Raw genomic sequence first — 26,715 nt, forward strand, 5'->3', positions numbered from 1 at the left:
AAGCATGAATCTCAACAGATTGGTTTATGTAGCTACTTTAGTTGCTTTTTTATTGATAATTCTTAGGGAGGCTATAGTTTTACACTAGTGAACATTTCTCATAGTTTATTTTTGAAAGTATGTTTCTGTATGAATACTTTCACAAGCACAAAAAGAATTTCATTGTTATTGCTCATCATCAAAAAATCTGTTCATTATTACATGTAGGTTTTGGGGGGCATAATGTCACACTGTATGAGGAAAGTTTTCACAATGGGACCCTGCCATCTGTTTTAGACTATAGCTATTTAATGCATTTTTAATAAAAGAAAATTACAACAAATAGAGCACACGTGACAACCTGTCCTGTTATTTGTTTGTTTGTATATTTATTTATTTTCCATTTTGTTTATTTTAAAACTAATGCTAGAGAGAAAAGTTATGTAACTGGACTGTGAAAACTAGTCAAATTTAGGCATAATAATATTAATAAGTTGTTACTGTACAAATACCAGTTTGTTTTATATTTCCCCAACACAATAACAATGTAAATACATGTTGTTTCTCAATCTATCCTCGCCGTCTATTCATACAAAGGTTTTGTTTGGTTGTTTTTTTGTTTTCTAGGATCATAGCAACATGACTAGAGTAGGAAGTGTTTAATAACCATTTCCGGGCAACGTTCTTGGTCAAATATAATTCAAGATGGCTGCTCACATGTCAAGATTAAGGGGCTGGAGCCGAGCGCAGAGGTTTGATCTATTATCCTAATTATTCACGTACTGTAAAGTCACATGAGTAGAGCCGCAGCCTCATGTTTGTGTTGACTTTATAAAATAATATATTTTAGATTAGTGTCTCTAGCCTACTTCATAAAATCGTTTGTTATAGCGATAGTGTACATGTGACAAACTTCAAAATCCCGCGTGCTTCCCCGGTAAACTGTAATTGACAGCAAATGTTGCAATTGCCAGTGTGGATATGTTATTGCTATCATATTGCTCATGTTTTATCTGTGTTGCCACGCGTGTTTAATGTTGAGATACCTGTAGAAGCAGTGAGGGCTGACAGTATCTGACTGTTGCAGGTATGGCATCGCAGTATGTAGACGGTACAGCAGCGGCAGCGCCTATCCCAGTGTGTCCCTGTCCACACCGTTACCCGGGATCCCCAAACCTGTCTTTGCCTCCGTGGACGGCCACGAGAAATACGAGACTAAAATCAGCACCTTAGAAAACGGACTCAAAGTTGCATCTCAGAATAAATTTGGTCAATTCTGTACAGTTGGAAGTAAGTACAATGTGAAGAGTCGATTGATTCAAATGAGCTGAGCCAGATACTGAGGGTTGTATCTTAACGTTACCTGCTTGTTTTTAGTTTTAGTAAACTCGGGCTCGCGTCATGAAGCAAAATATCCCAGTGGAATTGCACACTTTTTGGAAAAGCTTTCCTTTTCTGTAAGTTAGTATATGTTTATGAGTTGTATTGCATGAATTGTTTATATACTAAACTGACTTGACACTGTTCTTCGGATTTAAATGCACAAAACCAAACTCAGTCTGATTCATACTTCAATTTAAGTCTACAGCCCAGTTTGGAAGTAAAGATGAAATTCTCCTAACACTTGAGAAACATGGAGGCATATGTGACTGCCAAACATCCAGGTCTGATACTTTTTTTCTAATAATTTTTTTCTCTTCTGTTTACCTCTTATTTAGCATGTTTTATTTATTTCTGTCATTTACAGGGACACAACAATGTATGCGGTTTCAGCTGAAGTTAAGGGTCTGGATACTGTAGTCAAGCTCCTGTCAGATGCGGTTCTACAGCCCCGTTTATTAGGTGAGTATCTAAAACACAACTGATTATTTAATGTTACTGAATCTTTGAAATGGTTAACATCATACACTACTATGCAAAAGTTTGGGGCAATTGAGAGAAAAATAAAATGAATAATTTTTTCATAGTAAAGACATTTACATTTAAACAAATTGGTAACACTTTAGAATAGGGAACACTTATTCACTATTAACTACAACTTTTCCCTCAATAAAGTCCTAATTTGCTGCTTATTAATAATTAGTAACGTAGTTGTTAAGTTTAGGGTAGGATTATGGATGTAGAATAAGGTCATGCAGAATAAGGCATTAATATGTGCTTAATTACTACTAATAAATGGCTAATATTCTAGTAATATGCATGCTAATAAGCAACTAGTTAAGAGACCCTAAAATAAAGTGTTACCAACAAATTCTGTTCTTTTGAACTGTATATGCACCAAAGAATGCTGATAAAATGTTTTCTCAAAAATATTAAGCAGCACAACAAACAAAAAGTTTCTTGAGCACCAATCAGTATATTAGAGTGATTTCTAAAGGATCACGTGACACTGAAGACTGGAGTAATGATTCTAAAAAAAAAACTTTCCCATCACAGGAATAAATTATATTTTAAATACAAATTAAAATAGAAAACAGTTTGAATTAATTATATTTCTGTTTGTACAGTATTTTTAATCAAATACATGCAGCCTTGGTGAGCATAAGAGACTTCAAAAAACGTTTAGAAAATTCCAGATTTTCGACGTGTATTGTATGTAACTGATGTTATTTCTTCAGATGAGGAGATTGAGATGACCAGAATGGCTGTTCGGTTTGAGTTGGAGGATCTGAACATGCGACCTGACCCGGAGCCTTTACTAACAGAAATGATTCATGCTGTGAGTACAGCTTAATGCTCTTCTGTAGCTCATTGAAATGAGTTTGTAAGTCTTATTTGATTTTCTCTTTCAATATTTAGGCTGCATACAGGGGCAACACCATGGGCCTGCCTCGCTTCTGCCCTCCCGAAAATGTTGAGAAAATCGACAGGAAGCTGCTTCATAAGTACCTACAGAGCTATTACTGTCCGGAGCGCATGGTGCTGGCCGGGGTTGGGATTGAACATGAGCAGCTTGTGCAGTGTGCCAGAAAGTATCTCCTAAATGTTAAACCAGTATGGGGTGCGAGCACACCTGCCAATGTCGACCAGTCTGTAGCACAATACACGGGTGGAATTGTTAAGGTGAGCGAATTCCGGCAGTCATCATTTGTTTTTTAATATTCCTGAATTCAGCTAAGCTGATTGTCTCATGTCAGATGGTGAAGGACATGTCAGATGTGAGTTTGGGTCCAACACCTATTCCTGAATTAACACACATCATGATTGGGCTGGAGAGCTGTTCCTTTTTGGTTTGTTGCACATATTAAAATCAATTCAATTTCATGCTTGCCGGAAATGTTTGTGTGCAGATGTGAGTTTTTTTTTTTCACTTATAGGAGGATGACTTCATCCCCTTTGCGGTCCTCAATATGATGATGGGAGGCGGAGGGTCCTTCTCTGCCGGAGGGCCCGGAAAAGGCATGTTCACCCGTCTCTACCTTAATGTGCTCAACAGGTGTGGTGTTCTCTATTCATGCTCCCTATACTCTACTGTTATTTATGTGGTGAACCGTTTTAAGCATTCTGTTGTTGTTTGTACAGGCATCACTGGATGTACAATGCTACTTCGTACCACCACAGCTATGAAGATAGTGGTCTGCTCTGTATCCATGCAAGTGCAGACCCTAGACAGGTACTGTAGTTAGGTTTATGTTGTAAATATTACTACCGTACACTGCATTATTTTAAACTATTTATTTGTTTAGGTGCGAGAAATGGTGGAGATCATTACCAGGGAGTTTATTCAGATGACTGGGACAGCAGGAGAAGTAAGACCTTCCTTTTGTCCTTCCTTTGTTATGGATTTCTGGAAGCAAAGTCATAGTTGGGTCAACTTCTATAGTGGTGAATGGAAACTACAATATGCACTTTTTGTGTTCCCATTTGCCCCAATAGAAAATGATACAATAATGCCACAGTTTAAGTGATTTAAGTCTTAAATCACAGCAGAGAGTCTTAAATGAAATCCATAAAGCCGTGGCATTAAATGACCTATGCACTGCATAAAATGATTATCTTAAGAGTTTCTGTCTTGTTTCCAATATAAACATCCTTAAATTAATTTAATAAGTCTTGTTTTCAGAGAAATTTAGCAAAATTAAGTGAGTTCTCAATGGGTTTTTCCATTGAGAGATATTTGGAGTCCATTGGCAGATATTTATTACTGTTTTAGTCATAATCTCCCATAGGGGTGGGCGATATGGGAAAAATATCATATCACGATCTTTTATAGAAATATCACGATTCACGATTTTTATCACGATTCTTTGTTAGTTTTACTATTTTGGTTTTACAAGTTGTCTGAGCATTACAGCCAAACTAGAAAGACAAAGATGCATGGCAGATATTTAGGCCAAAGTGGGCGAAGATAAAAAATCTTTGTCATTATTTTATTAAAAAATAAGAACAAAGATACACATTACAAATACACATAATATACAAATAAAACAAACAGTGCTTTATTTCCAGGTACAATAGGTGTATTTAGCAGAGCATTCAATGAAATTGAATGAACAAATATAAAAATAAAACACTAGATAGACTGATTCCTAAAGCAACTGTATTAAAGTTTTTCAGTCAAGAATAGTGAGGGATTTTTCTCTTTTGCGTTTTGTTGTTTTGTTAACGTTAAATGAATAGTTCCCCCACAAATTAATATTCTGTCATCTGTCTGTCAATTCTGTCATAATGTTGTATTTTTATATCATCATTTACTCAAAAGTTGTTTTAAACCTGAATGAGTTTCTTTCTTCTGCTGAACATAAACGCTATTTTGAAGAAGGTGGAAAACCAAACAGTTGCTGGTCCTCAGTGACTTCCATAGGATTTTTCTTTCCTACTATCAAAGTCAATGTGGACCAGCAACTGTTTGGTTTTCCACTGAGTAAATAATGACAGAAATTAAATTTTAGGGTGAACTATCCCTTTAATGACAGTAGACAGCACGTTTAGTGTCCTGTCCCTTTAAGAGCTGCACGCATCCGTTTCTCTCTTAACTATTTACTTTCATTTTAGAGATAACCAACTCAGTCTGTATGTAAACCTTGTGTGTTTTGACAGTATTAGCGCAAAATATAACTTAGTTGAGTAATCAGGCGCTGTTAGACAGGCATTTTAGTGCGCGTGCTTCAGGTGTATCCGCTCAGAACAAGCGCACGTCAGACCAGCGCGCGAATTAAACATTTAACCAGCAAGGCTTGTGTGCAAATAATGTACTTTTGCGAACGCGAATAAGTGCAGTGTCCTGTCTGAGTAACTCTACTGCTGTATGTCGTGTTGTACAGTATATAAAGACGACGGCGCCAGAACTGTATTTGACAATGTGCGCGGTAGCGCGATACTACGATATTTCTTAAAAAGCAGATCGTGGAGACATTTTTATCGTCCACGATCAAAAATCGTCATATCGCACACCCCTAATCTCCCAGTCCCTTCATTTTGATCATTTTATCATAAAACGAAACTCATGTAATTTTGCTGCTCAAGTAAATGGATTTAGATTTAGATATTTGCACTAGAAAACAAGACCGAAATATTAAGGAAGAAACTCACTTTGCAAAATGTGATCAGAAGGTACAGTAAAAGATATTTCCATATTCTAGTGGTATGGAGCAGAGCCATTCAAGCCTTGATCTATTTTTTGTGAATTATTGGAAGTTGTATTTGAAGCATTGCTAATACAAGACCTTTGCATTTAGAGACCATATTGATGTATTGTTACATTCAATTTATTCCTTAAGTTTTCTTTACTTGGTCTAAAAAACTTAAATTTATTTTTATAAAACCTGCAGAAACCCTGTAAAATCAACCGTAGAATCTCTCTGACTTTCCAAAAGATGAAAACAATATTCAGAGCTTGGCTACAGTGGTCTGAACATTGTTTTCTGAAATGTAATTCCTCGGTAATATAAAAGTACAGTATTATGTATAATGTATATTATATTTTTAAATATATTAAAAAAAAAAGATCACACATCATCACAGTCTGTGAAAAGGGTGTGTTTGTTACTCCTCTTGCATTATTGACAGACGATCTTCCTGTTCGACACTGTAAAGCTGCTTTGACACAATCTGTTTTGTATAAAGCATTATATACATAAAGGTGACTTGACTCATTGTGAATTTGTGTTCAAAACCTGAAATCTCTCACTTGTGCAGATGGAGCTAGAGAGAGCCAAGACACAACTGAAGTCCATGCTCATGATGAACCTGGAGTCTAGACCGGTCATCTTTGAAGACGTAGGTCGACAAGTACTTGCGACAGACAAGAGGAAGCTGCCACATGAGTTGTGTGAGCTCATCAGTAAGTACTGATGTCTACTGCAAAGTATAAAGCCTATAAGCTTCATTTAGCATGTAAATGTATGTTTGTAACATTCACAAACTACTTAATACACAACCATTCAAAAGTTTGTGAAAATCAGCATATTAGAATGACTTCTGTAGAATCATGTGACACTGAAGACTGGAGTGCAATGGCTGCTGAAAATTCAGCTTTGGCTTTACAAGAATTAATCCCATTTTAAAATGTATTAAAATTGAAAAAAATAATTTTAAATTGTAACAATATTTTACTGTATCTTTGATCAAAAAATCTTTTTAAAAAATTTACCGACCCCAAAACTTTTGAATGGTAGCGTACGTACTTAATAATTGCATTACATGGCTTAAATGTTATATCAGTACCATACAATTCACTAGTTCTTTCTGAGAGACATATATTTGCTAAAAAATATCAATTAATAGACCCCCCCCCACACACTTTTCTTTGTTTTAGGTAATGTTACAGCCAGTGACATCAAGAGAGTCACTACGAAAATGCTGCGTAGTAAGCCTGCGGTGGCAGCGCTGGGAGATCTGACAGAGCTGCCCTCATACGAGGACATTCAAGCCGCTCTCTCTAGTAAAGACGGACGTCTGCCTCGCATATACCGCCTGTTCCGATAGGAGGACTGACCCAACAAATATTATTCTTGACTGGAATTTATGTGCAATGCTTAGACTGTGGTTGCATTTCATTTATAATGTACTTAAAACATGAGTTTAAAACAATAGTTGACCCAAAAAATCTGTCATTATTCAATCACCCTCAAAACTGTAGGACTTTCTACTGTGAAAAAAAAAATGTCTATAAAAATTAAGGCTCTAATGGGTTTGATTCTTCAATATATATTCTTTTCTGTTACAAAGATGAAAGAAATGTTTGTAATGACATGAGGGTGTGTAAGTGACAATTTTGAAATTGGCTAAGTTTAAATTCACACACCAATGCATTATTTTGCATGATTTTGTTGAATTCATGTGTTTAAATTTCATGTGTTAAAATGTATTAATTTCACATTTCTATCTTAATTGGCTCAATAAGTGGACTTTTCCATGGCATTTGTTCACATTTCTGCATTGTTGTTCATAGGCTGTGCTCTTCTGTGTAAAACTGGGCAAACCCAAATGATATTTCACACATCACACTCCGTTTTTCAGAAAGTTCTACAAAACCCTTGCTTCAGTCAGTATATTAAAATATCTGAAAAGAATGACATGAACTGTGTGGTCTGCCACTTACCCTAGCTGTGAAAACAGTGTACATAATGTTATTCCCCTTTTCTCTTGCTAAATCACTGTTACCGTGAACCTCTGATCAAGAGTTTACCAAGAGTTGATTAATGTATGTCTATTTAGTGGTTTGTGTTGGATTACCCTACAAGAATATATTTATTCCCTTGTACCTCTTCAGTACAAGTTTACTTGTTATATATATATATATTTTTTTACCATTGCTGCCTATTAAGATGATGGCAATGGTTGAATCTGTCATGAGCAAAAACCCTCATGTTCCCTTAAAAAAAAATAAAAGTTTGAACCTTTGTATTATTTTTTTCATGTACACATTTGGTCCTTAACGTGTAATCGAAACAAAAAAGAAATAACACCTCAAGTATGAGTTTTTGTATTACTTTACATAGTAAACAAACATTTATAACAGGCTATTATTTGGTTTTAAACAGCAGAATGTACTTGAAGTCACTGAGGCAATCATGAGAAAGATCGCAGGCACTTTCAGTACAAACAGAACTGAAATTCATGATGTGAATGCGTGACTTACTATTACACCACAGTCACTGAGATCCATGCGCAAGCAACACCAATACTATGGTCGTCCCTGCTCCCATACATACATCACATGTGACATCAAGTAAGCTGAATTATATTGGATATGTTAAGGCAGTAAACTCAAGTATAGTCTGTGCCGCCTCGCTTAGATTTTGCACTCAAATGAACCCAAGGTCAGCCTCTCTACATGATACCACATTGACCTATCAATGATAATCCACAAATAAAAACAACTGCTAACACAAATTCTCCCCAGGTGTGCTGGTAATTATGCTACAGTAAAGTTCCCTTTTATAAAAGAGTACAAATGTTAGCAAAATGTTAGGTAATTATGCTACAGTACGGTTCCCTTTTATAAAAGAGTACAATTTAGCAAAATGTTAGGTAATTCTTCAAAAATGACTCAGGAGCCAATCAAACGAGCAGAATTAGCTGCCTGGTACTGGTATGTGTTTACAGTATCAGTTAAAGGTGAGCTAATGGTTTAACAAGGCCATGAAACACTATCAGTTGAAACCATACACAGAAGAGACTGTTTCGGCTTGCAAGTTAAATACCAGAATATGAAATAATACAAAAAATGGATTAGGAATAACGGATGTACAGTACAGCTAACTTGATTTACTCCGGTCAGTATATTTTATAGCTTTATGTCATATTTTAAAGTACCAGCTGTCCAGCCGCAGTATTTTAATCCCTGGACTATGCACTTGACATCCGTAGTACCGAGTTATCCTTTGGTCCTGAAAGTCCAGCTTTCCAAGTCAGTACCTCTGTGTTTGAAATGATCAGTTTTATCACCCTATGGCTCTCACACACTGGTCCCCCAATCAGGATATGGTGCAAACCGTGCTGTTATTCTGGTTCTTCATGGCTGCCTCTCTCTTTTTCAGCTCCCTGGTGATTCTCCTTCGGATTCCTTCAAGGTACAGGCTCCTGTCAAACTGGCCAGCACCCAAAGGAATGCTGGGGAGGATAATACACTGATTTAGTGTTTATTAAACCTACATGTTTCACAGAATAACATCCTGTGAAACATGAACAGACCACAAAACACTAACATTCCATTTCGTAAACTGATGAAAAGCTTGTGTCTACTAGAATAAATCACATGATTTGTTTTGTAAAATGACAGTAGAAGGTGTCCCAGTGCTTTTGCTTCATTATCTTTGTAATGTAATGTAACACCAATATACAAGAATTACATGAATGAAACTGGTTAACGACTGGTTAAAAGGTTAGTTCTTTGACACAATGAAACTTTCGCAGTGACCTTCCCATGTTTGATCATGAAGTGCTTTGATCAGTGTTTAACCTGATGCTGGAGCTCTTTGTTTTCTTTGTTGTCAAAAATTACCTTTTTTATTGATATGAATGTAGTATATTTTAGTTGAATATTTTTAGGGGATTTTATGGTGCTAAATTATATATATGCAATAGTTATCATCCATTTATTACCTGTTAACCACTTTTTGAGCATAGATCTGAAAATGAAATTTCCAGCTTAAACTGTCGCAAATCTTGAATTCTTCGGAGGAGAGTCTTAAAGTTGGCCTCTTGCAATTTTATGTTTATTATTATTAAAAATGCACAAAATACTATTTTAGAATTTTATATTAAATATATATTTTACAAAACATATTTTACTCTAAAACCGCAAGAAAATCAAAACCTGAAAAAAGTTGTGTTCCAAATTTGAGGCTGAAATCTCAAAACTTTTCCATTAGTTTCCAATGCAGTCACTTTTGACCACTAAGAGTACAAGTGTGACTATTTTCAGGACCATTTGATCTTTTCAAATTATGTCCATTACTTTTTTCTTTTTGTGTTCACATAGTAAGTGCCAAAACCTTTACCAAGTTTCGTATCATTCTGATGAAAAGCACAAGAATATGGATTATATACCCTAAATTAAATTAGTTCAACATTTAAAGCCATCATGTCTCTTAAGACGACTGGAATTAAACCGTTCGAATCATATGGATGTCTTTATGCAATTTTTCGGACCACGTTTTGATGACATGGATAAACAGAAATCTCAGGTTTTATTATATACATCTACGTATGAACAACATCTATGCTTACTTGTCTCGACCTGGACGAAGTTTGACCTGAAACATGCCAATGACAGGCCGGTGATCTGATGTCTTAATGGACAAGCAAGACGTATACTTGACCACTTTAATGTCATCTGCTTGTCTGTTTCGATAAAGAATCCGGTCCTGTCAACAAATGAGGAAAAATCAACAACTGTACTAAAGGGTATGTATGTTATGTAATTAGCAAAAAGCTTACTGTATATGAGGGTGTTCTCTGCTTTGTGGTGGTGTCATAGACATCACAACCAATGTCAAACTTGTATGTGGGAGGAAAGTGAATAGATGCTTCCTGAAACCCTTTAAAAATGGAACCTGCAAATGCACAGATTCTTCCTGTTAAAGTACAAAGACTTTGTATTTTCCCTTGAAGGGAGCATATGCATAAATTACACAGGACTTTAATTTAGCATCTAACTTGCCTTCTTTCATCTCTTTCAACAGCTGGTCATGTTGTAATAGTGGGCTCATATCTGCACCCATAACCTGATTCAAAATGGCCTCCACCTCACCTCTGGCTTTATTCAGGCGGAAATTAAAATCTCCAAACCAGAAGACTTCATCAAAACGGGTTGTGACATCAGCTGAGAATGAATGGCAAATTTGATCATTCACAGAAAAATAAATACACTATATATGACAAATGTGACAAATGCAGAAACACTCACATGTTGTGGAGCGGTAAGGGTTTGTATCTGGAAGGTTTCTAGGAAGAGCCAAAGCTTCTATGATCTTGTTGTAATCTAAGATCCTCTCATACACTTTAGAATCTCCAGCTTAAACAAATACAAAGATGGTTGGGTTTATTTATAATATATTTATAGTTCATATAACTGGGTTGTTAATAATATTCAACTTACAAGTGAAATGGGATGTAATAAAGAGGAAGGACGTCCCAAAGAAAGTGAAGCCAATACCCACAGCTCCTTTAGTCTTAATCTGAGATATAATTCTGGTTGTGACTGTAGCATGTTCCACCTCTGTAGTGGCAAAAAAAGACAGCAATCTATTATATTACATTATTTTTTTTAAAAATAAATTAATACATTTATTCAACAAGGTAACATTAAACAAATGAAAAATTGACCAAAAATGGCAGTGAAGTTTATATACTGTCACAAAAAAAATATCTATTTCAAATAAACACTGTTCATTTGAACTGACGATATCATTGATAGTTCAACACTGATAATACTAAAGTTTCTTGCGCAGCAAATCAACATATTAGAATTATTTCTGAAGGATCATGTGACACCAAAGACTGAAGTAATGGCTGCTTAAAATGCAACTTTGCATCACAGTAATAAATTACATTTTAGAATACATTAAAATAGAAAAAAAAAGCCTTGGTAAGCATAAGTACTAAAAATATTAAAACAACAGTAGTGCACAACATATTATATCATTTTAATTTGGAGAAAAAAAAAGCTTTACCTGAACAGAACCATATGAGGTCTCTCCTGACAAATACAGTGAGATAGAGAACGCCATGGGCTGCTGCATACAGCATCACGTAATACGGCCCAAGAGTTTCCTGCAGGCGGATCTCCCACTCCCTCCTGTGGACAAACATGAAGAGAGTAAATGTGCTGAGTATCAGAAATAGACTAAATAAACCCTGTGAAAAGCAACTCAAAGTCCTACCTATCAGGACACCCTTCCTGAACTCCTATAACGTAGACGTCCTGTGCAAAGTCTGTGTCGGTTGGGAGCAGCAGATCATCTAGGTTGTATGGAAGCCCCTGAGACCAAGAGTAAGACCTTAGGCTACAGCTGCTATGTACTTAAACAAATCATTCGAAATGACAGTATTGTTCCACACCTTCTCTCCTTGCATGTTCCATGTGGCCACGTAGATACCGAGCCGTCTCTCAGGGAAGTAGCGGTCTAGCTCCTCTGCCCCCAGCAAGGCACCGTTACCCAAAACACTGCCCTCCAGAAAGCTCCTAAAACCATAAGCAGGTACATTTTCAGGAAAACAATAAATAAGAACAAAAGATTAGAGAAATGCTCCTTTTAGCATGTCACATAATACATTCTTATAAACTACATTATTTCATGAAGACAGAACAATTTGAAACTAAAGGATGAGTTTACCCAAATGTTTTGACACACACACACACACACACACACACACACACACACACATATATATATATATATATATTTAATCCAGCATTTGTCATAATGCATCCTTGCATTCTTTAAAACTACATAATTTCAAGACAGAGCAATTTTAAACTAAAGGATGGGAATATACATACATGATTACATTCGTTCTTGCAAATACAAGCAATTATAAAAAAAAAATGTTTATTCCTTTTCTTTATCAGATTCAGTAGCTAATACGGACTGGGTATTTAATCGTTCATGCTCAGTTCCCTTGTTTTTACATGTTAATTACCTCAATTAATCCATTAAATCTATAAACATTAACCATTTAATGAGCTTGTTAAACGTAATCTTTAGCAAATCATTTATTTTTCCTATTTTATGCTTAAATTTACTTGTAGCATTGATTGTTTAGTAAAGTGTTTCACTTTTTATTATTTTACAATTGTCTTGTGTAAACCCTGGTCAAAATATGATCTCACAGATGGAAAAGAACAACGAGAACATTCTTCAAAACATCTCCACTGATGTTCCACAGAGGAAGACCATACAGATTTAAGAACGACACAAAGCGTTAATAACGACAACTGAATTTCTGGCTGAATTATAACATTAATAAAGATGTAAATTGTCTAATAAGATTTAGTATTTCATACTGCCCATACATATATCATGTCACCTTCAAGTAGAAGATGAATGTATGTTCTGCTGATGCAGTTTGACAGTTGCTGAACTAGCATCTCACTGATCCATTAATCCCCTTTGCATTCACACTGCTTCACCCTTCCTCTCCAATCTCTCTATAAATGTCCAGCTTCACTTTTCACTTCCCACAACTAAAGCTGTTCAGGTGATTCTGGAAGTAGCGACTTACTGTGGCAAGTGCCTGTGCTTATTCCTGCAGGAACATTAATCATGGTCTACTTCCGTGTGAAACATAAAATTTAACTTGGTTTATGCATTCACATAAAAATGTGGCTCGGACACTTAGGACCCTTTGGGAGGTAATCAAGGTGCCACATCAGCCTGTGATCACGTGATCTTCACGCTGAAGATGGAGATCTGCTGAGAAAACAGGCTGCAGAAAAGAAGAAACAAATTAATGATAAAAAAAACACTCACCTGTTTCTCACATCCTGGGGTCTAATGGGGTTCAGAACGCTATAGGTGGACTTCATGGAATGGACAGAGGCATTGTCTGACACCATGGTGTCCAACAGCCGGCTATCGCTCAGATTCCTTTGAAGCCTCTCCGACCGCCCCCTTCTCCCCACCGCACCGTAATCCAAACAATCCCTGTCAATCCGATTAGTTGTCCTTAAGGACGTGAAGGCTGCGCTGTTCTCCAGAGAGGGACATGTCCCAGTGGGTTGTAGTGGGGACAAAATAATTCTGGATGGTTTCAAACGCTCTTTATTTGGATCACTATGCTCATTGTCAGTCTCGGAGAAGCTACCGGTCCTAATCCTGAATGATGGTGTCTCCAGGGGTGGGAGATCGAGGGGACGTCTGGATGCAAGGCCTTGGCCATTTGATGAGTAGTCTTCTTTAAGCGAATCGGTGGAAGAGCCCGTCTCGCCTGGGTCGGTGAGACTCTCCTGGCTGTTCCTCAATCTTCTCCCCCTCACCTTATCATCAAATGAGATGTTTTTACCCCCCATTCCCAATCCCACGTGCTTCGGAAGAGAGGGAGGTCGAGGCTGAAATGGACTAAGTTTGGCGTCCTTGTTATGCTCATCCTGAAGTAGTTTGGTACCTTCATATGGCTTCTTGATGTCTTTGAGCTCCTCCTTGTTGCTCTTCTCTGTCCACTGGTCTACACTTAGAACAGTAATATCTGCTTTACAAGCTGGTTCTCCTGACCTGAGTTCTGTGGGGTTAAATGGGACGATGCTGTCTCCATGTTCACTCATCCTATAGGCAGACTTAGTTTTAGATGTAAACAAGTCCCATGATACTCAGATGATTACATCCTGTGGAGACAGGGAGGAGATTATTTTGAGGACTTATGTCAATTATGTTTTTCGATTAAGAGATATTTCACTTATTGCTCAGTTAAGCAACATTCCACATCTTGCCCAATATTGATTTAAAATATAAAAGTTATAATACAAACCCTAAATAACAGAACAATTAAAATAAATGGGTTTTAAATCATTTCTATATATTACAAGGGACCACTTCCTTAAATGTAAAGGCAGCTAGCTTACATATTTTTATGTTTGAAATATTTTTTTCACCTATTTTCAACAATATATTTTTGCTCTTATTTGTCATTGTACTAAAGTCAAAACATATTAAAACACTTCCTCAAAAAAAACTATTTTGTGTAAAGTTAACCGCGTATATTTTGAAAATATTATTTCTGTGATAAATTGCTGCGTGCTCTTTTGAAATTCATTTTATATAAAAGCATCTGCTAAATGCATAAATATAAATATAAATGTAGTTTTGTACACTAAATAAAAGTTTTATTCAACCCAGTATAAAACATTAGAGAAGAAATGTCAGGTCTATACATTTTTTTTTCATAAAAATGTTATTTAAAAGTATGTATAAACAACAAATTATAAAAAATATTGTCCCAAAGCAGCTTTACCTGGAATACAACACTATAAAAATAAGAAACATACATCTTGTAAAATCTTTCTTATTTTAATTTGTCTGTTGACCCCCTGGCACACTTCAGTAAGAAAAATGGGTTTCATTTTGAAATTTAAAACACAAACCTGGTAATAACAGCTTATAAGTGTTAAGAGGAAGAATGCTTTGCAGAAACACACAATCCATAAACTGTTGCAGTCCTACGTTATACTGCATGAAAAACATCAGCGGATTAATAATCATTTAAACATCTACGAAACTGTCTAATTAGCAACAGCCATCGTAAATGAACAACATTATCAACGACAACCAATAGGCTACTTTTAACAACGTTATTGTACAAACAGTACCACAAAAACATGACTATAATTAAAAAACAACCTGAGCAAATGTGAACTTAAACTAAGACTAAAATGTATTAATAGTGAACTCTGATGAGAGATGTCTGAAATCTGTCCCTCACAGCGATATTAAATACACTGATGTCACACATCCGTTAGCTATCGCTAAAATTAAAATTAAAATGTAGCGTTTTTATCTTTGCAAAATATAAATATACATTTATGTGAAAAATAAAATGACATATTTTGAGAGTGAAACAGCTCTCCGGTACCTCTAGTTCGCTGAAGAAGCAAACTTACTTGACTTCCTTAGCAACGCCAGGCAACCAACAACTAATCAAGAGGGTGTGCTGCCGGTCAGCAGCAGTGTCTTATTAAACTGCGCCATCTACTGTTAATACCGTCTGTATTATTTTCCCAAACCAGACTGAGGAGAACAAAAACATAATATTTTAAAAATCAGCCACTGAAAACTATAAACGTTCTTGTTGTTAGTTTGAAAAGTAATGGTATTAGTGAGTTAATATAGCCTACTGGAGAACTTGCTGTTATTTGCTGTGCCACAAGCTACAAAAATTAATTGGCACATGGAAGGTAGTACAACTCTGAGTTTTGACTTAAAAATATTATATTGATTACTCACTAAAGAACCTGAGCACATTTGAGATTAATTGGAAAAACGAGCCATATCCCATCATTCAGTAACAGATGTCATGGCCGGCTCAAAGATCATGACAAAAAAAAGAGGAAAGCGGGGATCTAACCAAAATATAGTAGATTTATTTAACAAACAAAATAATAATTGAACACAAATGCCAGCAAAAAAAAAATAACATAAAAGAGTGGTGCGCGCGACAGAGAAACTTTCTGATCATTTTGTCATGAAAAGATTTTTCTTTTTTTTTTTAAAATAACACATTAGGCCCAGATATAATTATCACAGAAACAAATATACAGCTACACCACCGAAACAAGTTACCTAGTGAAACAAGTAACCTATTTGAAGGAATCAGTTGAACTCACTCGTTAAGACAGGGACTTGGCGCCACCTAGTGTCCGTTTTATTTTCATATTAAACGTATCATTTAATTGATTTGCATATTGGCATATTTCTGCCTTCAAAATTGAAAACATTAATTTCATATAATTGTATGCATTTGTAGGCTAATTGCAGTGTAAATGCATTCAGTAATGATTTCTCTGATGGCTTTTGTTGACACTGATTGGATTTTTACTAGTAACAGGCCTTTATTGATTTCACTGAATTTATTGATTGGAATTAACGTGGCATTCCATATTCATGATGCATGCATTTAATACGGGTTTTTTTTTTTATGCCCCTAGACGGGTTTGTTTCTGATGCTGTCAATCTTGTTTTTTGGTTACATTAAAAAAAATCAGTTAGTTGAGGGCACACTACAGGTGCTGTTTGGATGAGCATGATGCTTATATGTTGTGTGTTTCACTAGCTCCGTTCCCATGGACACCTTTGTTGACCCAGAGCCCTTGAGAATCCTGGATTCTAATTCTGACCTAATTCCAGCCTAAATGTGATTAATCCGCATCTAAAGCGTGTCTACCGAACCCATTATAATCAGTTGATGTGGCGACTGTCCACACGGGAAGTGGCGCGAGGCGACACATCTTCTACAGTAACTGATGCCTCCTTCTCTGTAAACTCCTCACTCTGTGACTGGATTCAAGACTTCCTCACCGGCAGACCTCAAGTGGTGAAAGTTGGCCAGTTCACCTCAAACTCCATCACCCTGAACGTAGGAGCCCCACAGGGCTGTGTCCTGAGTCCCCTGCTCTACTCTCTCTACACGCATGACTGCGTGTCCTCTCACAGCTCCACATCTATTGTCAAATTCGCTGATGATACTGTGGTTCTGGGCCTCATCTCCAACAACGATGAGACCGCATACTTGGACGAGGTAGAGAGACTCACATCATGGTGCCAGGACAACTGTCTCTCTAAATGTGAGCAAAACTAAAGAGCTGATCATGGACTTTAGGAAGAGACAGCAGCAGCCCTACACTCCTCTTATGATCAGTGGGACCCCTGTGGAGAGGGGGAGTAACTTCAAGTACCTCGGTGTAAACATCTCCGAGAACCTGACTTGGACTACACACATCCAAACACAGGTTAAGGAAGCCAGGCAAAGACTGTACCATCTGCGACAGCTGAGGAAATTCAGGGTCTCACCAGCAATCCTGAAAACTTTCTATTCAGGGACCATAGAAAGTGTATTGACTCAGTGCATCTCAGTGTGGTATGGAAACAGCTCAAATCAGGACTGCAAAGCACTACAGAGAGTTGTGCGCTTAGCTGAGCGCATCTCAGGGTCTGTTCTCCCTCTCTGCAGGACATCTACCTCAAACGCTGCAAAAATAGAGCTGTTAAAATAATCAAGGACTCTAATCACCCTGGTAACCGACTATTCACTTTGCTTCCGTCTGGTAAGCGCTTCCATAGCCTGATGGCAAAAACTGAGAGACTTAGAAGGAGCTTCTTCCCCCAGGCCATCAGGCTCCTAAACTCTAACTCTGTGTCATAACATCACATGACTCCATGTATATACCACTATATCAATAGCTATTCATATTTTTTCTCTCATATTGCTGCTATTTAAATACCCTGGACAACTTTTTGCACATTCTTTTTGCACATTCCTCTTATTACTATTTAAGTCAACAACATACTGATCTGTACTGACCTGCACATTTTTATATATATTTTTTTATCTTTTATTTTATTTTATTCCTCTTATTTTTTCTACTTTTCTTTTTCTTAATATTTGTATTCTATATAATTGCACTGTCCTTGGAGCGGACCTGACCTACATTTCACTAATATGAAGACCAAAATTCACAAATATGGGTAATTAAATATTTCTGTATGTAAACCTTTCAGATGAACCTGTTTGTTTTTCTGCCAAATGTTACTCTCTCCACCCTCGAGATAGATGGCGCTATGGGTTGCAAAGACTAAAAGCTCCTTCGCTTCTCTAAGGTCAGTTGCCTTTGCGTTGCCAAATATGTAAAAAACACGTGTTCAAATTGAGCTCCTAAAATGGTAAAAAAAAAAAAACAGCTGTTATCGCCACCCACATTATTTAATATTTCAGTTTGACATATACTATTTCAAACCGTTGTCGGATTGACCGAGGCAAATGTTACACATTGTCCTGAATATGAGGGTTTCACTGGTGAAATCTGGCAATCTCGCAATACACTTGGATCGAAGAACGCATGGGGTCCCACTGATCCATGCGAATGAATCACAAATCCGATCGCAATGTAAAACTTATTCAAATCAATACATATATATCCGATAGATACAAGTTGCTGTGCTTTGGATTTACGCTCATTCCGTGGTATAAAAGTCCACCATTTGAGATCTATCTGATGAAAGTCGTTTCGAAACTGTGTAACAGACCGGTATCGTAAACTTTATACTCACTCTGACTCATAATGAGTCATGCTGAGTAACCACGTTGCGATGCGAGGTAAAGCCTGGGCTGCTGTGACACAAGCGTTCAATCGGTCAATGGCTCTCATAAGGCGGATGATAACAAAACTGATCAATCGAGGGTTGATGAGCACGCTGCCATCACCGAAGATGGCTGGACAAACGATAGCTGACTGTAGTAGAAGGAAAATGGTATGTCAGATAGTCTTTTAATTGGCATTAACATGTTAAGATAAACTGTTTTAACCTGTGTTCCTTAAAAATAGATACTAAAGTTTGTAGAAATAGTGCCTGTTTAGTAAATACTATTTATTAAAGTGACTTTTTCAAAGGCTGTTCGTTTAAGAGCTTATTTAGTTGCCAATTCTTACAGTAGTGAGTTTTCAATTGGTCAAGACACGAATACTCAAGAAAATTAGTATTTATATTGTTAGTCGCTTTCCCAATAGTGACAAGTACCTTCAGTGACACATATACATTTGTAGATACTTATACAACCAGTTTATTTGAAACTAGTTGGTTAATATTCCACTTGTTAGCCAACTAATATATTACAAGCAACGTATTTAGTCATTTAGCACAATTAACATTTATATGAAACTATAAGTAAAAAAGTTAAGTATAAAATAAATTTATAATGAAATAGGGCCAAGAATAACTGTCAGAATAGATATAGTGTCTGTTAAGTATGTATATAAACCTATGACTGAATCACATTGTGTATTGCTGTTGTGTTTCAGGTTGTCGGGCTGGGAAACCCTGGTATGAATAGCTCTCGACATAGTGTTGGTATGACTGTGCTCACAACATTAGCTGAACGTTTGGGAGTGCCGGAGAGGTGGAGATCTGACCGACAAGTTTCAGGGGAGGTCATTGTGACACAACTTCAAGATATCCAGTTGGTTCTTCTTCATCCCAAGTTGCTCATGAACATCAATGGTGTGAGTGTGGCAAAAGCAGGTGAGATGTATTGTCTGTAATAGCACTGTTATATTTTTCCACCTTCTTCATTTCAATCCTTGGAAATCTAAATTAATTTATTTTTATACATTTTTCCAGCCAGCAAATATTTAATTTCACCCGAACATATTCTCTTGATTCACGATGAGCTTGACAAACCACTTGGAAAGTTTGGCATTAAACATGGTGGAAGTGCAAGGTGAATAAATTTTTTTGTATTGATAACTTTTTTCTCTTAATATGTATATTGAGTTAATTGGTGACTGATCCATATTTTCATCTTCTCAGGGGTCACAATGGTGTGAGATCATGTGTGGACTGCCTTCATACTGATGTAAGTTAGCAAGTATTTTCAAGAGCAACACATCAGCTGAGGTGAATTGCAGAAGTAGAAATTCAGTATAACAACACATGCTGATTGTGCCCGCAGGTGATGCCAAGGTTGCGTATTGGTATTGGGCGACCATCCGGTAAAACGCCTGTCGACCGTTATGTTTTGGGACGTTTTTCACAAGAGGAACAAAATGTTCTAGACTCTGTCATGAAGCAGAGTGTAGATTTTCTGCTGACATATATCACAGACTCGCAACCCCAGACTTCTCCAGCAGAGGGAAGAAGAGTGTCATGTAAAAATAAAGCCAGGACGCTTTCACCATCTCAGGACACCACAGAAGAACAGAAACAGAACTGACCTACACATGAGATGTTTGATAACTGTATTTCTTTTGCGTTGAGTGTTGTTCTGATGCCCAGAAGAGGGAAGGACACTGTCATAAAAGACAAAACCAAAACTGACATTAGTGCATAGTCATTTTTGATAACGCTGTACTGAAGGAGTTGAGCTTTGTTAGGTCTCTGCCATATTTTGAAGTTCAGTATATTGGGAGGCAGCAGCTTGCGTTTTATGTTCTATTATAGTATCTATAACAGGTTTTCCCAAATTTGGATTTGCAAACCCCTTGAGGTTTCTGGAGGGAATGCAGAAAATTCAATAAATTAGAAATACCAATGCAGTATTTAAGTAAAAATGTATAAGGCTTATAAAAACATGTAAAATGGATTAAAATAAAACAACCATAAGTAAGTAAACAACGGAAATTTGGCAAGTGAACATGTAAGGAAAACTTCTGTATACTTTGAAAGGTTACATCACATCATCATATTGCATATCAGAGTGTTTTTTATGTGAATATTTTTTTTCATAGGTGTCAATTTATCAAAACAGTTTGGAAACCTGGACAACACTGACCTCACTATGATCCTGTAGTGTCGTTTCATGTGATTGGGTGTTTTGAAATTCATTCAAAGCACTATATTATGGTGTTTTCCTCATGATGTTTAATGAGAGGTTCCCAAACACTTCTGCATTTCTGATATTCAGAGAACTGTTACTTCAAAAATGTGTGCTTGAATGTTTAACATGAGAATGCACCAAAAATCTGTTAAATCAGTTTTTTGTTCCTTCTTTTATAAGTCGCTATGTATCAAAGTGTCTGCTAAACGCAGAAATGTAAAAGTATTTTAAACTGTGTTTTATAAGTGTTTTAAAATAAATCTAACGTAAAATAAAATTTCAGATTCTAGGCAACAAATAAGTAAATTGTAATTAATCATGTGGCTCTTTATACAGACATTTAGATGTTCTTCCATCGAAGCTCAAGGTGTTCTTTGGATCATCTCCAACCATGCCGGAGAACAAACTTGTCGAGTTAATATAGGTCAAGTGCTGCTGTCATCAAAGCAAAGCATGCAAAAATGTGAAATTGAATTGAATTTTTCAATTAAACTTTTCACTGAAATATGCTTATAATTTGCAATGAAATATGCTGCATAAAGTTAGAAAAATTCTAAATAAAAGCGTTTTGCACTCTTTTATACCGTTATTATAAATATGTAATATATAAAAACGGTACATTTTATTGTAACCCAACAACATGAACAAAGGTTTTGTAGTTCTGAAACAATCACTTGTTTCATTACTGAATTAATAATGGATGAATGAACACTCAATCGACAAAACACGTTCAATGCGACTCAAATGCAACAACACATATATTATACATTAAGGAGTCCGTTTCATATCTTTCTGCCAGATGTTATTAGACTTCACGGACTGTATAGGCAAAAAGTTTTATTACACTTAAAAAGCATTCTTCATTGGGCTCAGCATAATTATTAAATTATGAACCCACTCATTTAATTAACACCATGACTGATTAAAAAAAGAAAATGACCAAGTAATAATAATATTATAATAATAATTAATCATTTGTAATCTGAACCAGTGCTGTTTGGAGATTTCTGACAGATGTAGAGAATCCAAATCAAAGCTGTGGCATACAAAGGTTTCCATCAAAAAAAAAAAAAAAAAAAAAATTCAAAGACAATATCACTTGTGAAAGATTCAGCATTCCAGCTACACTGACAAATACGTTTTCCCTGAGCAATCCTTTACAATGGATCAATCCCAGCTTCTCTGAATGGTCAGGATTTCTTGGTCCACTCTCAACCCCAACAATACTAAAGGTCAGAGGTTACTCGCACGGCTGGACACAGCTCACACAAAAGTGCAAATTTATTCAGGGTAATGTTCTAAGCCTACTAGGGGGGTCTTCCATGTTTTACAAAAATATTTAAAGTAATACACATTGCCTAAAATAGATCTAAGTAACTGAAAGTCATTTTACACAATTGAGTATTTTCATATAGACTATAAAGAATGTTGCAAACTCAGTTCAGAGCCCTCTTAAATTTGATCATTTCATTGTGAATTGTCTTCCAAACCTATTTTTAATAGTTTAAAAAATATATATATTTTTAAACATTGCTATAAAATTATATGATTTATTAATCACAGTATTTGTTGGCCAAAAAATTGGTGTTATTTTTGTCACCTTTAATATATATATATATATATATATATATATATATATATATATATTGTTGTTTAAAAATGGTTTTGTATCTCCAAATTGTTTGCCTGTTTAAATAAAATCCTAATATGACAAACCTGAGCAATTGTTCAATGGATTTAATGTAGTCAATATTCTAAGATGTATGGCTATACAGAAATAAACATTTAAAATGAAATCTAACTTGAGAAAAAGTCACTATAAAAAGTATGACAAATAATAACCCTGGTTTAAATTAAAAGAGAAATGTTTAAATTAAAATAGAAAAAAAATGCTTTTAGTAGCCTATCACTTCAAACAATGAGACACTTATGATGGTTTTTATTTTTATAGGCTATGCCTATATGATCTTTGCCTATATTGATTGTCTGCAGCCCGTAAAAACACTTTACTTATGAAGTGTCCATGAACGATTCCTTTGTGGTAAAGTGCCAGGTAATCCCCTCCACGAGTGGCTTTTGAGAGAAGGGAAACGTCATCGAGGACACAATGCGTAATGGCACAGTAGACACTGCTGGATTGTAATCGCAATGGGCAAAAAATAGAGTGTTGTTTCTTTAAGAGGTTGCTGGTCCCAGCGCAGCTGCTGGTCCCTACGCCGACTGAGACAGTGGATACTCATCCCCTTCTCACCACAATGGCCATTTATCACTCACTGGTGTGTTATTCAAATCTCGTACCAAGCGACCACCGACCCCACTCTCGCCCTCGCTGTTTATTTAGAAAGCTGCGCAGTTGTCACGCGAGCCTCCGCGCATCCTTTAAACCAGAAACGCAGCCAGTGTTTTTTGCTCCTCATTTACAACAGTCCTCTGGATGGGAGTGATAAAAGCCTATGTATAAACGAATTTCGATCCTCACTAACATGCATTGTGAGGGTCACGCGCATCGTGTCTTGAACACGCTGAAGAACTTTATTTATTCTGCGCATTGAAGTTGGAGACTCGCAGCACCGCGGAACGACACCTCTTGAGGAATTTGACGCACATCACGATGTTTTGGTCTTTTTTGGTCTTCCATACTTGATCAGAAACATCTCACAGGTGCAGACATGGCGTGCCTTCTGAAGAAAGTGTCTGGTGATGGTGCAGCACAACCTCCTAATGATCCGCGACCACATCGACAGAGCAGCACATTCCTCGATCATTTCCGAGGGAAATTTTCTGAATCACTATTGCTAATTTATTTAATACGCCGGAACGAATTAATTTACTATATTTTATGATTAATTTGGTTATTCTCTGCCTTTTTATACCCGGTAAGACCTGATTTTATTTTGCCGTTATTATTTTAGCAACCGAAAAAATAGCTCTGTGGAAATATGCTATTGTTTTTGGTAAAATAACATAGCAACATCCCAGGCTTGGACAGACAGTAGGATACTGAGCGTCAATTTTGTCCCGTGCTATTCTGACATTTCTCTAGATAACGAAAAAAAAAGTGGACCGAAAATTATTGTGATGTAGCCTAATTTTACCGCCAAGGAATTTATGAAATACAGCCAACGTATACCGAAAGGCTGCACGCCTGAATTATGTGAAGAAAAAACAATGTGCTTCAAGGCCTTTTCCCACTGAAGAGCAGAAACACACGAGGACCCAAACGCATGGATCCTATACAGTAAATATTCACACACAGTTGTGCTGTTTATGGAAATACGAGCTCAAGCAGTTGATTGTCCAAACGCAATTCTTGTGAAATGTCAAGCGATCAGTCGAGAATTGTGCCTGGACATCTGTTGCTGGAGGCTCCCACGCATCTCCAACCAGCATCTCTCATATCAGTGGCTTTTATTAGCACCGTTGCTTTTGAAATAATGAAGAGCTGCTTAAAATTGATGATTTCAAATGCAATGTTGAAGAAAACTTGAGTTGATTTCAATTGGCATTACATTTTAATAAATAAAAAGATTAGCCTACATTTGTTGTAGGCTATTTTTCGTTATCATGTGGTTGTAATGTGTTGAATTAACAATGGAAAATGGTTCAGCTTGAACGCTAAATTCTTGGAATGTAAAAACAGCATAGAATTAGGCTATGCATATGGTGTATTGTTTGTTATCATTACTATTATAGCTAATTTAACATCAGAATTATGTTTGTTTTGATTAGTAGGCTGCATTTACAGGCTAAATGTAACCTAAAAATCAGCGCTACATTATCAGATGTTTTTCTTTAAGTAGCTAATATTATAAAATACACGTAGCTAACATATTTGGCACAAAAATAGATTTTAACTCTGTAATTATATGCATGTTTGCTTAGTAAATCAGAACGAAAAATGTATATTAAATTAATTTGTTAATCAATTGAATTGTCGATGAAGTTTAATAAAGTTTGTTTTTGTGAATATATTCGTTTCAAATGAGCTGACAGGATTTTACGATTTTGTCAGATTTCTTCTGTGTGAGGTGTCTGCTACAGACTTTAGGACAACAAAGAAATGGCGTGTTAATCCAATAGGATTAAACACGATTAGTTTTACACACAGGTCAGATCTTTTGATCTTTTCAAATCAGCACGAGCAGAGAATTAAACGAATACATAGTTGTCATCCATCTGTATTAGACTTTCATTTTTTTTTCTCTTTCCATATGTGATCAGTGCATATTAATCAACTGCAGAAATGCATTTTAAAAAAGCTAAATTGTAATAAATTGTTTAAATAATATAGTAAATAGTTTAAGGATAATTTATACCGTTTTCTTAGATTTGAACGATATAATAGGCTAACATAAAGATTTGGTTCCATAACCTTACTATAAATATCATAGCAATATTTTCTTGTTTATTGTAGAAGACATTTAAAAAAAGACCCTTGACATTACAATAAATAAAAAATAAAATATAAAAATTATTAAATTATTAAAACGGTTTAAATAGAAAATAAAATAGATTTTGTTTATAAAAAAATACAGCTTGCAGCAGTCATGGACTCCATGCTTTATTCAATGCATAATTTAGAAAAAATATTGCTTTTTTTTTTTTTTTAATTCATTACTTTTCTCAGTAGTTCTTTAGTAAAGTATTTCTTCCATGGCGGATGTGTTTATTTCAGGCTTTCCACTGAAATTTATACAATTCTTCTGCTACAATGTATGACTGCTAAATATAAATGATCTTATTTAAATGGTTTCAAAATCATAAACAGTTTCTTATATCTGAATGAATTCCATTGATCCTAAAGACACTATGGCTTACTCTCCTTGCACTGCTGTGTGAGGTTCATGTTCCCAGTTTCAGAACAGATTCACTGAGCTGATATGAAAGACTATATGCTGTGTTAGTGGAATTTGCACTTATCATTGCTACTACCTCACGTGGAAGCAAATGAGACCATACATCATGTGGAGGGAAGAACTGACAGTGTCAGCATCAGAGTCTTAGTTAGTTAGAGGATTATCAATCATTTCATGCTTGCAAAGAAGGACAGATTTTGGACAGACATTTTCTTATAGACCCTCCTGAGGCCCATGTCCCCCACTGACCACACAGAGGCCAAGGGCATCCCTGGTGCCCCTCCACCCCTCTCCCAGCATTCCCCCCTCCTCTCGCCCTTTGTTCACCTGTTGTCCTGGAGACTTCATTGCTGCGGTAACCACCCATTGTTTGGGTGAGAACTGAGATTAAGAGACACACAGTCCACAAGTAATCTCACATGAGCATGATATGATGCAAATATTGACTTTTGAAATCAGGGTGACAGAAACAGAAATGTATTTGCATATTTAAGATCTTAAATGAGTTTTGAAATGAATATTTAACATCTTAAAAGAGATTCAGGGCACCTGTTAGCACAACCTAAAGAAATGCATGTATACAGTGAAAAATGTATTGATTTAATAACCCTTTAAGTTGTAAACATTACTTTTATGAGTTTTGTTGACATAAACTTGATCTTTGCATCAATAAATCTGAGATTTTTTTTTTTTTTTTTTGGCAAGGCTCTCTATATGAACAAATGTTCCATTAACTTTAATAGACTGTTTGTTAAAAGTTATCATGTATTTAAGAACTTTCTGATGTTGTTTGCATGTAACAGAATGTTAGCACATAAACATAATTATTCATTGTTCATGGACATGGTATACAGGTATACAGGTGTTGAGGCAAGTTGGAGCTAAACTCTTCAAGACATCGGCCCCCACA

At 36.1% G+C, this 26,715-nt stretch overlaps 3 protein-coding genes across 4 annotated transcripts; 2 read left to right on the forward strand and 1 right to left on the reverse strand.

Moving 5' to 3' along the window:
- The first annotated feature begins 663 nt into the window (after positions 1–663).
- LOC306871808 (mitochondrial-processing peptidase subunit alpha-like) lies at positions 664–7,829 on the forward strand. The gene is made up of 13 exons (XM_079419979.1): positions 664–731; positions 1,067–1,269; positions 1,357–1,436; positions 1,561–1,643; positions 1,727–1,821; positions 2,598–2,698; positions 2,779–3,042; positions 3,117–3,209; positions 3,297–3,415; positions 3,502–3,592; positions 3,666–3,728; positions 6,118–6,262; positions 6,737–7,829. The coding sequence occupies exons 1-13, from the start codon at positions 685–687 to the stop codon at positions 6,904–6,906; spliced, it is 1,554 nt and encodes a 517-aa protein (XP_079276105.1). The 5' UTR covers positions 664–684; the 3' UTR covers positions 6,907–7,829.
- A 62-nt stretch (positions 7,830–7,891) lies between these two features.
- Positions 7,892–15,554, reverse strand: LOC306871122 (phosphatidylinositol polyphosphate 5-phosphatase type IV-like). Of its 2 annotated transcripts, none has more exons than XM_079418832.1 (11): positions 15,524–15,554; positions 13,401–14,251; positions 11,989–12,112; positions 11,811–11,908; positions 11,601–11,725; positions 11,027–11,146; positions 10,835–10,942; positions 10,589–10,750; positions 10,366–10,481; positions 10,156–10,292; positions 7,892–9,036 (listed from the first exon to the last, which is right to left on the reverse strand). In XM_079418832.1, exons 2-11 carry the CDS (start codon positions 14,189–14,191, stop codon positions 8,901–8,903), a joined length of 1,917 nt encoding a protein of 638 aa, XP_079274958.1. In that variant the 5' UTR covers positions 14,192–14,251; positions 15,524–15,554; the 3' UTR covers positions 7,892–8,900. The 2 variants fall into 2 exon arrangements, with proteins under 2 accessions (XP_079274958.1, XP_079274957.1); XM_079418831.1 differs by having other exon boundaries at positions 15,496–15,537.
- A 2,689-nt stretch (positions 15,555–18,243) lies between these two features.
- LOC306871123 (putative peptidyl-tRNA hydrolase) lies at positions 18,244–21,527 on the forward strand. Its single transcript, XM_079418833.1, has 5 exons — positions 18,244–18,887; positions 19,436–19,655; positions 19,755–19,854; positions 19,944–19,989; positions 20,086–21,527. The coding sequence occupies exons 1-5, from the start codon at positions 18,705–18,707 to the stop codon at positions 20,344–20,346; spliced, it is 810 nt and encodes a 269-aa protein (XP_079274959.1). The 5' UTR covers positions 18,244–18,704; the 3' UTR covers positions 20,347–21,527.
- The last annotated feature ends 5,188 nt before the right edge of the window (positions 21,528–26,715 follow it).

The sequence above is a fragment of the Barbus barbus genome (genome assembly GCF_936440315.1).
Source record: "Barbus barbus genome assembly, chromosome: 6".
NCBI classification, from domain to species: Eukaryota; Metazoa; Chordata; class Actinopteri; order Cypriniformes; family Cyprinidae; genus Barbus; species Barbus barbus.

Excerpts from the sequence above, each read along its gene's own strand:
- LOC306871808 (XM_079419979.1), top strand. The coding sequence starts at position 685 with ATGGCTGCTCACATGTCAAGATTAAGGGGCTGGAGCCGAGCGCAGAG. Across the intron at positions 3,729-6,117 it reads TGACTGGGACAGCAGGAGAA|ATGGAGCTAGAGAGAGCCAA; the intron begins GTAAGACCTTCC and ends TCACTTGTGCAG. Across the intron at positions 6,263-6,736 it reads TGAGTTGTGTGAGCTCATCA|GTAATGTTACAGCCAGTGAC; the intron begins GTAAGTACTGAT and ends TCTTTGTTTTAG.
- LOC306871122 (XM_079418832.1), bottom strand. The coding sequence starts at position 14,191 with ATGAGTGAACATGGAGACAGCATCGTCCCATTTAACCCCACAGAACTC. Across the intron at positions 11,909-11,988 it reads GGAACATGCAAGGAGAGAAG|GGGCTTCCATACAACCTAGA; the intron begins GTGTGGAACAAT and ends TCTTGGTCTCAG. Across the intron at positions 11,726-11,810 it reads CAGGAAGGGTGTCCTGATAG|GAGGGAGTGGGAGATCCGCC; the intron begins GTAGGACTTTGA and ends GTTTGTCCACAG.
- LOC306871123 (XM_079418833.1), top strand. The coding sequence starts at position 18,705 with ATGCTGAGTAACCACGTTGCGATGCGAGGTAAAGCCTGGGCTGCTGTG. Across the intron at positions 18,888-19,435 it reads ACTGTAGTAGAAGGAAAATG|GTTGTCGGGCTGGGAAACCC; the intron begins GTATGTCAGATA and ends GTTGTGTTTCAG. Across the intron at positions 19,656-19,754 it reads TGTGAGTGTGGCAAAAGCAG|CCAGCAAATATTTAATTTCA; the intron begins GTGAGATGTATT and ends ACATTTTTCCAG.